This window comes from Oncorhynchus kisutch, linkage group LG7 (genome assembly GCF_002021735.2).
Source record: "Oncorhynchus kisutch isolate 150728-3 linkage group LG7, Okis_V2, whole genome shotgun sequence".
Lineage (NCBI taxonomy): Eukaryota > Metazoa > Chordata > Actinopteri > Salmoniformes > Salmonidae > Oncorhynchus > Oncorhynchus kisutch.
In genome coordinates, this window is record NC_034180.2 from 9378102 (window position 1) to 9391306 (window position 13205).

Genomic DNA, 13205 nt, shown 5'->3' on the forward strand with positions numbered 1-13205 from the left:
AGGCGACAAATATAGCCTAATCTGACGGGTGCGATAACATTAAAAATCTGTCGTGTGCTGTGAGGTTGGCAGGGCTGGCTGGGTTCACAGATGCCCATGTCAAGCAGCGGGGAGTACAGCTATTGGCTAGGTTACATACTAGTTAGGCAGTGCTTTGGCTTCAGAGCTGGCAGTCTCAAATGTTAGCGGCATGCTAACAGTCAAGAGTTGTATCAGTCTGCTAGCGGATTGGATGAAAGTTAAGCTTCTGGAAGATATTCTTCTCAGTCCAAGTAGAATTGCATACTGCAGTGTACTGTATATTGCAACTGTACAGTTGCATCTCTAATCTATCCCTCTCGCTTTCTATCTCATACAGTTTTGTTGGGAACTGGCTGTTATCTAGATGCAGGCACGTCCACAGATGGGGCTCAACCTGTCCCCGAGCACCTGCCCTTTTGCCCTCCTATGAATTACTTTTCGTTTCAATTTAGATTCTCTTTTCATTTTTGTTTTTCATGTAAAATGTAACAGAGTGCTCAGCAAATGAGCACATTTCACAAGCTCTTGAATCTCAGAAATGTCCCCCCCCTGCCCAGCCCGAAGAAGCTCACTTGTCTGACTTGCATCATGTAGGGGCCACTAGCTGCGAGACTTGAATGCTGGTAGGAGGCTACTTTAGAGTTGTATCTGTCATCTGTGTCTCTCACTGTTAGGGACATAGAATGGGGCAACTTGACTGCGTCTTAGATGTCAGCAGCAGAACAAACTCACATCAAGTAAAAAAAAGTTGGTTTCAACAGCATAGCGAACTAGCTAGCACATTTACGTCATCATTCGCTCCGATCAGCTGATAAGACCCTCTTTTCCCAATGCCAATCACCTCTGGTCGTCTGGCATTAAGCTTGCTCACAATGTGTGATGTTGGCTGTTGATTTAGAAAATAAATAGGTCTATACATTTGGACATTTTGGCTAGAGAGACATTTGGTATGTTGTGATTTTTGAGCTCAGAGTTATTTCTGAGCACCAAAACGTCTGTGCACGGTCCTGTTTAGATCCTTCTTGAAACTGTACTCAGTGTGACCATAAAGGGGTCCCCAGTGGGGTGTCTGTGGTGTTATGGATAGGACCCCCTTGGCAGCCCACCAGTCTCTCGCTCTCTAGTCCAGGCGCCTCGTTTCATGTCCTGCCAGACGTCACACTCTCTGAGGTCCCCGGGGCCTCTGCGATCCAGTTTGCACACACATACAAACACTCTCAACCCGCCACCGCGAGTTGAGCCCCTACACAATGCGTTTCAATCTGGACGGTGGCAGATAGCGCTGTGAGCAAAAGGAGGGCCCTTCACAAGCGGCTGGGCCTGAGAGAAAAAAGGGAAAAAAAGAAATCCCAGGCGAGTGTCCGCTCCTATCCGCCCAACCATCCACCAAGTGAGTCTCCATACTGTCAGAAAGGAAAGGGGCGGGTGGGGGGGGGCGGGCGAGACCGAGAAAAATACGAAAGTCCACCATCATCTATCCATTGGTCTATTTTTCGGGGAAAAAACACACATTCGGTGAGGAAAGCATATAGCCTCTTCAAGACACTTTCAAAGGGGCATTACCCCCGAATCTGAATGATGCAGTGTGACTGGCGGTTGAAAAGATGGCAAAGGAGAGAAGTTCCCCACTCTTGATACCTTGCTGAGGGACTCGGGTCAACGCAACACGATTGGGACAGAGACAGCGAACGGAAACATATGACAGATGAAGAGATTAAAGGATGAGAGAGATACTGAAAGGGAGAAAACGGCTGAGAGGAGAGCCCGATTCACAATGAGTAAGAGAAAAAGAGCGGGAGAGACAGAAAGAAAAGAGAAATAGAAGGTGAAATTCAGAGAGGAGACAGTGAGGGAGAGAAAGAAAGAGAAAAGATAAGACATAATACATGCAATATGAAGAAGGAGCCGTCTGTTCCCCTCTAAGAGAATAAAAATAGATAAAGGAGGTGAAAACCGGACAGCATCTACGCAAAAAGGAGAGTGAGGAACAAGACAAATATGGAAAGTGAAAGAGAGAGAAAGATGGAAAAAGAAAACCGATAAATGGGAGCTGAGGCAGATTGTGGACACAACAGCCTGAAGCACGACTGCAGAGCAGGAGGATGGTATGGGGGGCTAGCAAGGAGGCAGGGGAAAGGAATGGACGGGGGCAGCCTGCCGATGAGGTGCCCAGGATGGAATGTTTCTCTCCGCCCCTGCTTCGGATCAGCTGACCCACACACACACACACACACACACACAGAGACAGAGAGCGAGAGAGGCGCCGCTTTGGAGCAAGAGGCAGACAAACAGAGAGACAGACTGTTCGTTTGGTAGGTAGGTATAGGCAGGCAGAAAGACAGGAAAGAGAGAGCGAGAGAGAGAAAGATGGACAGAAAGACAGACAAACTCCCACATAACAGAACACCACACAGAAACATTTTACTTCACTATGGTGTCACTTAGCCAGTCAGAGAGCTAGGAACAGGTACGCAAGGCAGCTGGAACAGGCATATAAGCCCAGGTCCAACCACAACCGAACAACAAACAGCGCGAGCGAGAGCCAGCCAACAACTTCCGAGAGGGACAGGAAGGGAAAATGAAGCCAGAGCGTGAGAGAGAGAGAGTTCACACCTCCCCCACACAGACCTCCAAAGCAGACCCGTGCGCGGCGTCCAACATGGTACACGTGAGGCAGAAAAACGCCACCGCCCTCAGCGGGCGCCATGTCCTGGTAAGGCGGTAAGGCAATGCCCCTTCCCCGCCCCCGCCAAGTGGCAGGTTTTTGGGTCCGGGATGTTGGCACGGTCCAACCTGTAGCTACATGCTTCTCGAAATAGGATTGAAATAGAACACGACCAACAGAGGTCCAGTGTTTCTTGTTAAGGCCTTATTCTCCCTTAACAGAATAAAGAAAAATAATGATCTCTGCATGGTGGGACTGAGAGGGAGGGAGGGAGAACCTCAAATTTGGAAGGAAACAGAGAGGGAGGGAGGGAGAGAGAGAAAGAGAGAAAGGGAATTGAAAGAGGGAAAGAGAGAGATGGAGACCGATAGAAACGGCGCGAGAGACTGATAGAAAAAGAGAGAAATAAAGAGAGAGAGGGAGAAAACAAGAAAACAACCAAACGCATTCCTTGGAGAGAGGAAGAAGGGAGGAGAGAGAAAAAAATGAAAGAAAATAGGCCAGCAAGTCTGGCAGAGGCAGACACCACATGACTTTGAATTGAAGGAGAAGGTAAGTGAAACTGTGTGTGTGTGTTCCGACTAAACGAATGGCATACTCCCGGCCACAGGGTACACGGCACACCTCCGTCACAGAAAACAAAGTACCCAAAACATCCATCCGTTGGATTCCTATAAATTACACTCATTTTGACCAGAGCCTTATGGACAACGCCCTCGACTGTCCGAGGAAAGAACTGATCAGGGGAATCAGCATGTTCTGTTGTTTTTTTAAATGTTTTATCTTCCCCTTGGTTTACACGCAACGTCACAAAAATACTTGGGTGTCATCCACAAAGTCAATTACTCTGTTATCTCCATTGACTCAACTCCAAACCTTAAAAAGCTGAAACAGAATATTGAACTTTATTAAAGCAGACAAATCCAGGGGGATGAAGCATTTTAAAATCTCTTCGAAAAAAGATTGTTACCCTTTTTGTTCACTGAATATTTTACATAATTTAAATCAACAGATCGTCAAACTGACACATTTTGTATTCTCTCTCGCTCTCCCTCGACACACAGACACCCCTAAAACGGGCCAGACCACCCCCACCCCACTCTCCAACACGACCCAAATTCCCTGTATGTGTGCTAATCCGCGGCCTGCGACTGATTTTCTCTGATGTCTAACTAAGAGGGTTCGGCTCCACAAAGGCCTTCACACACCCCTCACGGTAACGAGAGGCGACTTGAAAAACGGGGTGCCGAGCCTTTTGACCACTGTCAGCGCCATGACTAATTGTGTTATGTAACTTCTCCCCTTTGTCACGCCATCCCACTGGTCAAAAGATGAATGCGTCCCAACTGGAACCGTATTTCCTATAAAATACACTAATTTTGACCAGAGCCTTATGGACAACGCCCTCGACTGTCCGAGGAAAGAACTGATCAGGGAAATCAGCAATACCCGATATTTATGTATTCTGAACTTGGCCAAATCTGACTAATAAGTCAATGTATCGACTGGGATAGAAGAGAATAAAGGAGGGGTCAGCTGAAGTGAATTGTCCTCGAAGATCGTGTGTGTGTGTGTGCATATGCAAGCGTGTACAGTACCAGTCAAATGTTTGGAAACGCCTACTCATTTAAGGGTTTTCCTTTATTTTTTACTATTTTCTACATTGTAAAATACTAGTGAAGACATCAAACATATGAAATAACACATATAGAATCACATAGTAACCAAAAAAGTGTTAAATCTAAATATATTTTATATTTGAGATTCTTCAAAGTAGCCACCCTTTGCCTTGATGACACCTTTGCACACTCTTGGTATTCTCTTAACCAGCTTCACGAGGAAGTCACATGGAATGCATTTCAATTAACAGGTGTGCCTTGTTAAAAGTTAATTTGAGGAATTTCTTTCCTTCTTAATGCGTTTGTGCCAATCAGTTCTTTCCTTCTTAATGCGTTTGTGCCAATCAGTGTTGTGACAAGGTAGGAGTGGAAAACAGAAGATGGACCTATTTGGTAAAAGACAAAGTCCATATTATGGCAGGAACAGCTCAAATAAGCAAAGAGAAACAATAGTCCATCATTACATTAAGACATGAAGGTCAGTAAATCTGGAAAATGTCAAGTGCAGTTGCAAAAACCATCAAGTGCCATGATGAAAGTGGCTCTCATGTTGACCACCACAGGAAAGGAAGTCCGAAAGATACAATTGAAGTCGGAAGTTCACATACACTTAGGTTTGAGTCATTAAAACTCATTTTTCAACCACTCCACAAATTTCTTGTTAACATCTTATGGCTAGGGGGCAGTATTGAGTAGCTTGGATGAATAAGGTGCCCAGAGTAGACTGCCTGCTACTCAATCCCAGAAGATAAGATATGCATGATATTAGTATATTTGGATAGGAAACACTCTGAAGTTTCTAAAACTGTTTGAATAATATCTGTGAGTATAACAGAACTCATATGGTAGGCAAAAACCTGAGAAAAAAATCCAACCAGGAAGTGGGAAATCTGAGGTTTGTAGGTTTTCAACTCATTGCCTATCAAAGATACAGTGGGATATTGGTCATATTGCACTTCCTAAGGCTTCCACTAGATGTCAACAGTCTTTAGAACCTTGTTTGATGCTTCTACTGTGAAATGGGGGCGAATGAGAGGGGAATGAGTCAGAGGTCTGCCAGAGAGCCACGAGCTGGCCATGCTCGTTCACGTGAGAGCGAGCTCTGTTCCATTGCATTTCTACAGACAAAGGATTTCACTTGTTGGAACATTATTGAAGATCCTAAAGATTGAGTCTATACATCGTTTGACATGTTTCTATTGACTGTAACGGATCTCTTTGACTTTGTCTGCGCCTAGTTATCGCGCGGCATGAATTTGGATATGTGAACTGAACGCGCTAACAAAGAGGAGGTATTTGGACATAAATTATGGACATTATCGAACAAAACAAACATTTATTGTGGAACTGGGATTCCTGGGAGTGCATTCTGATGAAGATCAAAGGTAAGTGAATATTTATAATGCTATTTCTGACTTCTGTTGACTACACAACATGGCGGATATCTGGTTGGGTTGTTTTGGTCTCTGTGCCGTACTCAGATTATAGCATGGTGTGCTTTTTCCGTAAAGTTTGAAATCTGACACAGCAGTTGCATTAGGGAGAAGTGTATATATAATTCCATGCATAATAGTTGTATCTTTAATCATTTATTATTATGAGTATTTCTGTAAATTGATGTGGCTCTCTGCAAAATCACTGGATGTTTTGGAACTACTGAACATAATGCGCCAATGTAAACCATTTTTTAAAATATAAATATGAACTTTATCGAACAAAACATACATGTATTGTGTAACATGAAGTCCTATGAGTGTCATCTGATGAAGATCATAAACGGTTAGTGATTAATTTGATCTATATTTCTGCTTTTTGTGACTCCTCTCTTTGGCTGGAAAAATGGCTGTGTTTTTCTGTGACTTGGCTCTGACCTAACATAATCGTTTGGTTTGCTTTTCGATGAAAAGCCTTTTTGAAAATCGGACACTGTGGTGCGATTAACAAGAAGTGTATCTTTAAAATGGTGTACAATACTTGTATGTTTGAGGAATTTTAATGATGGGATTTCTGTTGTTTTGAATTTGGTGCCCTGCACTTTCACTGGCTGTTGTCATAACGATCCCGTTAGCGGGATCTCAGCCCAAACTATAGTACCGACTTGGCTTTGTGAGACACAGAGTAGGTGAATGGATGAACTCTTCATGTGTGGTTCCCACCGTTAAGCATGGAGGAGGATGTGTTACGGTGTGGGGGTGCTTTGCTGGTGACACTGTTGATGAAGAATTTAGAATTCAAGGCACACCTAACCAGCATGGCTACCACAGCATTCTGCAGGGATACGCCGTCCCATCTGGTTTGCGCTTAGTGGGAATATAATTTGTTTTTCAACAGGACAATGACCCAAAACACCTCCAGAATGTGAAAGGGCTATTTGACCAAGAAGGAGGGTGATGGAGTGCTACATCAGATGACCTGGCCTCCACAATCACCCGACCTCAACCTAATTGAGATGGTTTGGGATGAGTTGGACCACAGAGTGAAAGAAAAGCAGCCAACAAGTGCTCAAGATATGTGGGGACTCCTTCAAGACTGTTGGAAAATAATTCCAGCTAAAGCTGGTTGAGAGGATGCCAGGAGTGTGTAAAGCTATCATCAAGGGAAAGGGTGGCTACTTTGAAGAATCTAAAATATACACTGCTCAAAAAAAATAAAGGGAACACTTAAACAACACAATGTAACTCCAAGTCAATCACACTTCTGTGAAATCAAACTGTCCACTTAGGAAGCAACACTGATTGACAATAAATTTCACATGCTGTTGTGCAAATGTAATAGACAACAGGTGGAAATTATAGGCAATTAGCAAGACACCCCCAATAAAGGAGTGGTTCTGCAGGTGGGGACCACAGACCACTTCTCAGTTCCTATGCTTCCTGGCTGATGTTTGGGTCACTTTTGAATGCTGGCGGTGCTTTCACTCTAGTGGTAGCATGAGACGAAGTCTACAACCCACACAAGTGGCTCAGGTAGTGCAGCTCATCCAGGATGGCACATCAATGCGAGCTGTGGCAAGAAGGTTTGCTGTGTCGGTCAGCGTAGTGTCCAGAGCATGGAGGCGCTACCAGGAGACAGGCCAGTACATCAGGAGATGTGGAGGAGGCCGTAGGAGGGCAACAACCCAGCAGCAGGACCGCTACCTCCGCCTTTGTGCAAGGAGGAGCAGGAGGAGCACTGCCAGAGCCCTGCAAAATTACCTCCAGCAGGCCACAAATGTGCATGTGTCTGCTCAAACGGTCAGAAACAGACTCCATGAGGGTGGTATGAGGGCCCGACGTCCACAGGAGGGGGTTGTGCTTACAGCCCAACACCGTGCAGGACGTTTTTCATTTGCCAGAGAACACTAAGATTGGCAAATTCGCCACTGGCGCCCTGTGCTCTTCACAGATGAAAGCAGGTTCACACTGAGCACATGTGACAGACGTGACAGTCTGGAGACGCCGTGGAGAACGTTCTGCTGCCTGCAACATCCTCCAGCATGACCGGTTTGGTCAGTCATGGTGTGGGGTGGCATTTCTTTGGGGGGGGGTCGCACAGCCCTCCATGTTCTCGCCAGAGGTAGCCTGACTGCCATTAGGTACCGAGATGAGATCCTCAGACCCCTTGTGAGACCATATGCTGGTGCGGTTGGCCCTGGGTTCCTCCTAATGCAAGACAATGCTAGACCTCATGTGGCTGGAGTGTGTCAGCAGTTCCTGCAAGAGGAAGGCATTGATGCTATGGACTGGCCCGCCCGTTCCCCAGACCTGAATCCAATTGAGCACATCTGGGACATCATTGTCTCGCTCCATCCACCAACACCACGTTGCACCACAGACTGTCCAGGAGTTGGCGGATGCTTTAGTCCAGGTCTGGGAGGAGATCCCTCAGGAGACCATCCGCTACCTCATCAGGAGCATGCCCAGTCGTTGTAGGGAGGTCATACAGGCACGTGGGGGCCACACACACTACTGAGCCTCATTTTGACTTGTTTTAAGGACATTACATCAAAGTTGGATCAGCCTGTAGTGTGGGTTTCCACTTTAATTTTGAGTGTGACTCCAAATCCAGACCTCCATGGGTTGATACATTTGATTTCCATTGATCATTTTTGTGTGATTTTGTTGTCAGCACATTCAACTATGTAAAGAAAAAAGTATTTAATACGAATATTTCATTCATTCAGATGTTCAGTGTTCCCTTTATTTTTTTGAGCAGTGTATTTTGTTTAACACTTTTTTTATTACTACATGATTCCATATGTGTTATTTCATAGTGTTGATGTCTTCACTATTATTCTACAATGTAGCAGTAGTAGTAAAAATAAAGAAAAACCCTGGAATGAGTAAGTGTGTCCAAACGTTTGACTGGTACTGTATCTATTTGTGTGTGCGTGCTTACATATGCAAGCATGTATGTATGTGTGTGTGTGTGAATTTTGCCTGTGTGTGTGTGTGTGTCTCTGTCTCTCTCCACATGACAATAGGGCGCTCTGTGATGGATCTGAAGCCTCCATTTAGCGACGCTTCCTTCAGCGGGCTGTGGAAAACACAGCCGCCCGCTTCGCCGCCCCAACCCAGCAGGCTGAGAGGGGCTCGGCGGCGCACAGGGCCACATGATAAAAGGCTCTATTTACAGGCAGAGACAACAAGTAGAGTTTTTCTCCCTCCAAAACAGATATCTGAATGCTTTTGAGAAGAGGCACAGAACCATTGGAATTGGAATTTCATTGGAATTCATTGGAATTTCCAGAGTTGATAGGCCCGAGACTGTGACTATGGATAGGAACCTGGGTTGAAATTAGAGGTCGAACCGATTATGATTTTTCAACACCGATACCGATTATTGGAGGACCAAAAAAAGCCGATACCAAGTTATCGTGTTTATAATAAACACAGAAATACGATCCTTTGGTCATTAATATGGTCTAATCCGGACACTATCATTTCAGTGAAATAAGGAACAGTTCTGTATTTTTATCAAACGGGTAGCAAACCCAAGTCTAAATATTGCTGTTACATTGCACAACCGTCAATGTTATGTCATAGGAGCGAGAGAGGAAGAAAGAGCAGCCCAAACTGTAGCATATACCCTGACTCTGCATGCAATGAATGCAAGAGAAGTGACACAATTTCCCTAGTTAATATTGCCTGCTAACATGAATTTCTTTGAACTAAATATGCAGGTTTAAAACGATATGCTTCTGTGTACTGATTTTAAGAAAGGCATTGATGTTTATGGTTAGGTACATTCGTGCAAAGATTGTGCTTTTTTCACAAATGCGCTTTTGTTGAATCATCACACGTCTGCCGAAGTAGGCTGTGATTCGATTGATTATATGCAACGCAGGACAAGCTAGTTTACCTAGTAATATCGTCAACCATGTGTAGGTAACTAGTGATTGTGAAGATTGATTGTTTTTTACAAGTTTAATAAGTTTATAAGTTTAATGCTAGCTAGCAACTTACCTTGGCCTGCAATCAGCCATAATCAGCGTCCAAAAATGCTGATTACCGATTGTTATGAAAACTTGAAAATCGGCCCTAATTAATTGGCCATGCCGGATAAATCGGTCAACCTCTAGTTGAAATAGTGTGTGTTTTATTTCAAATACTTTGATTGAGCTTTCCTGGCACAATGGAATGAATAGGATAGTCCTAAAAGAGCAAACCTGTTACTAGACATGCACAAAGAAACACTTTGAAAGTAAAACAAATGCTATTTGAATGCCAGTCTGGACTGTGGATTGGAAACGGAGAGGCCAATAAGTTAACAATTTCTCATAATGACAATATCATTATGCATCTGCCATGAGTTGGAGGTGACTAGTTGTGGATTTTCATAAAACCTTTACAGCTCTGCACGCCTCTAAACCTCAAGAGATTGTTCATCACAGGATTAAAGAATGTGGAGTGGACCTGCACTTTTCTTTAGCCCCAGTCTTTTCGGGAGTCCTCAATGCACTTTCATGTCTCCCGAGAGAGAGAGAGAGAAAGAGAGAGAGGGAGAAAAAGGAGTGAGGAGAGAAAAGGAGAAGAAAAGACATGCAGGTTCAGTGAGGGGGAAGGAGGGGCGTAGCTGCAGACACGGGCTGTGGAATGCACACTTTTTAAAAAGCACCTGGCTAGACAGGCACCGTTCTTCCGCCCTCCTCTCCTTCTTCCTCCCTCGCTCCTAGGCCCATCAGAAATGAGACAATGGAAGAATCTCGGAGCTGGTCTGCCAAGAAAGCGGTTCTGAATGCTCCTTGCCTGTATCCCAAATCGCACCTTGTTCCCTATAAAGTGCAAGATAGATTGAACAGGGTTCCATTTGGGATGTAGACCTCTTCTGCCGCCGGTAGATGTGGACAGAGAGAAGAAGGAATGTCCGCCAAGCACATGTTATGACGTTAGGGGTCAAGTTTGGAAAAGCGAGCGCCTGGAGTATGCCCGGTGTGATGTTGACCCACGCGCGAGTCTAATCAAAAACAGGCAATGGATGGGCGCACGGAATTTCTGACCTCACTCTAGATCCACTTCCTTGCTTAACCCCTCGTCTGTCTGTCAAACAAAGGGAGTCACAGGTTCATTTAAATTTGGCAAGAGTGCCGAAAATCCCAACTAAAAGCATTGAAAACGGATGGACACAGAATGAGGACTCTCGTGCAAACCATGGTTCATGGTTCATCCTACCTCATAGGATCCGTGACAAACTCTACCTCCGTCAACAAACATTAACGTTCCAATTACCTGGGTGCTGACAAATCGCGTCCCGTCCGTTGCCGCCACTGTCAGGTTGTAATTGGATTTCTGCTCGGCGTCGAGGGGCCTCGCCACAATCAGGGTCCCGCTGGCCTTGCCCACGTCAAAGCGGCTGTCGTAGTTCCCACCTGGTGGAAACGACGGAAGGAAGGGTTAGGCGGGCGCACAAATTAAAATGGACAGGAAATGAGTGGGGCCATCATCACCTGTTTAAATTATAACGCAGTACTGGAGCTAGGTAAGCTAACAGTGACATACGGTTCTGTTTGGCCGTGGCATTAGGCAAGAGGAACTTATACATAAATTGTATGTAATCCATGTATAATAATAAATGTATATTATCCATACTGTTGCCTACATCAATTTGATAAGCAACATTATCCCTATTGTTGATACATACAGAAGCACATATGTACTGCAATGTGTATCACCGATGTAAAAAACATTTCCCTGTACTTATGTTAACTTTCCAGACTCATTGTGGAACCATATGTGCAAGTGGTATTATGATGTGTATACATCAATCACGTACAGTTAGTTGCATGTGTCAATAGATTCCACGAGACACCGTGAATGAAATACACATACGGTACATAGACAAAATGGAGCCATATGTTCATGTTCACGTGCGGTATATGTGTTGACGTAAATCTGTTGTCACACGATCACAAGAATGACAGAAACAAATGCACAAGCTCAGCCACGTGACAGTACGGCTGGGTTCAAACGCCATTTGAACTCTTTCAAACACTTTGAGCCTGCATGAAGTGTAGCATGGGAGGGGTTTGCACTCCTATTGGTCTATGAAGCCAGGCAGGCTCAGTCAAGCACACCTAGAGCAGTTGAAATTATTTCAAATAGTTTTTGAACCCAGATCTGCATGACAGACATCACAGTCAACAATCTCCAACGGTACTAGAGAGATCACTTAATACAGCCATGGGCAGCAGAGAGATCCCATTACAGCAGATCTACCTTCCGCTGTACAGTTGAGGTCGCAAGCCATCTGAACGACGTAAAACACTTCCCCCGTGTCTCCTTCTGGACAAACCAAATCCAGTACAAGAGACATTAGCAAAGGAGAAGAGAAGAGAAGCAGAGAAGGAGAAAACATAGAGAAAAAAGAGAGAGGCAAGGCGTCAGTCAAACGTTGGTTAGGAGAAGGGAGGAGGGAGAAGTATTTTCAGGAAATGTATGCAGTAGAGATGTTAACATTCACCATGCAAAGAAGTCACTATTAGAGATTCAATTATTACAGGGAGCAAGGAGAAAATAGGTTGTACGTTGGTTTTGTTTTTGGGTTTGTTGGGTTCACACTCATATTCGCTTGCTTGGGTTAGTGCTAAGAAGAAAGCTACAAGTATCTATGCCGGGGATGTCTTCCCTTGTCTATACAACTAGATTCATCTCCTTCTAGAGCGCATTCAACTGACCCACATACACACGCATGCGCGTATGCACAGACCCACACGCAACCTAAAACGGAACCCTGCAGCCACTCGTCAAGGTTTCACCTGTGATCTCGAACCAGACTGGCGTGTCCGACGTCTCCGTGGTGATGACCCCCACCATGTGCGCCACGGGGTCGCTCTCCATCACTGAGAAGAAGAAGGGGGGCTCCTCAAAGGCCAGGGGGGGGGCGCTGGCCGCCACCTCCGGCTTGGGGATCCACTCAATGTGCAGCCGGCAGGTGGACGACTTCTGGGGGCGCCCGTTGTCCACCGCTTTGATCTGAAAGAGAGAGGGAATGAATTGATTTGGGTAACTAAATTATACAACAAAACACACTGGATTCCCAGCGGATAGCACTTAAAAAGCATGAATTAAAATACTTGAATTAAAACATAGGGAGAGAGACGGGGGAGAGGAAAGAGAGAGAGAGCAAGAGAGAGAGAGAGAAATAGAGTCAGAGACAGAGACAGATAGGCCAAGGGGTCAAAGAACGGCCAGCCACATGGAAAAAAACAACCACCGAGCAGAACACCTGTTACCATGGCGTCCCCGTTAAACAGATGTCCGGGGAGATTACTGTGTTAAGTGTCTAATTCTGTCAAGTGAGATAAATCTATCACAGGCAACACTGGCCCAAAAGTACTATGACATAAAAGTACTGTGACTATCCTAAACCTCAAAATGCTATTAACAAATGCAATATGGCATGTACATTGGAAATGGAAAAGT

The 13205-nt window shown here is 45.0% G+C and overlaps 1 protein-coding gene across 1 annotated transcript in view; it reads right to left on the reverse strand.

Annotated features, from left to right (window-relative positions):
- The window catches only part of LOC109894162 (protocadherin Fat 1-like), a 100343-nt gene that overhangs the window by 43941 nt on the left and 43197 nt on the right, over positions 1–13205 (reverse strand). Inside the window, 2 exon segments of the mRNA XM_031828463.1 lie at positions 11013–11152; positions 12539–12755. Of these exon segments, the coding sequence (XP_031684323.1) occupies positions 11013–11152; positions 12539–12755 (357 nt within the window).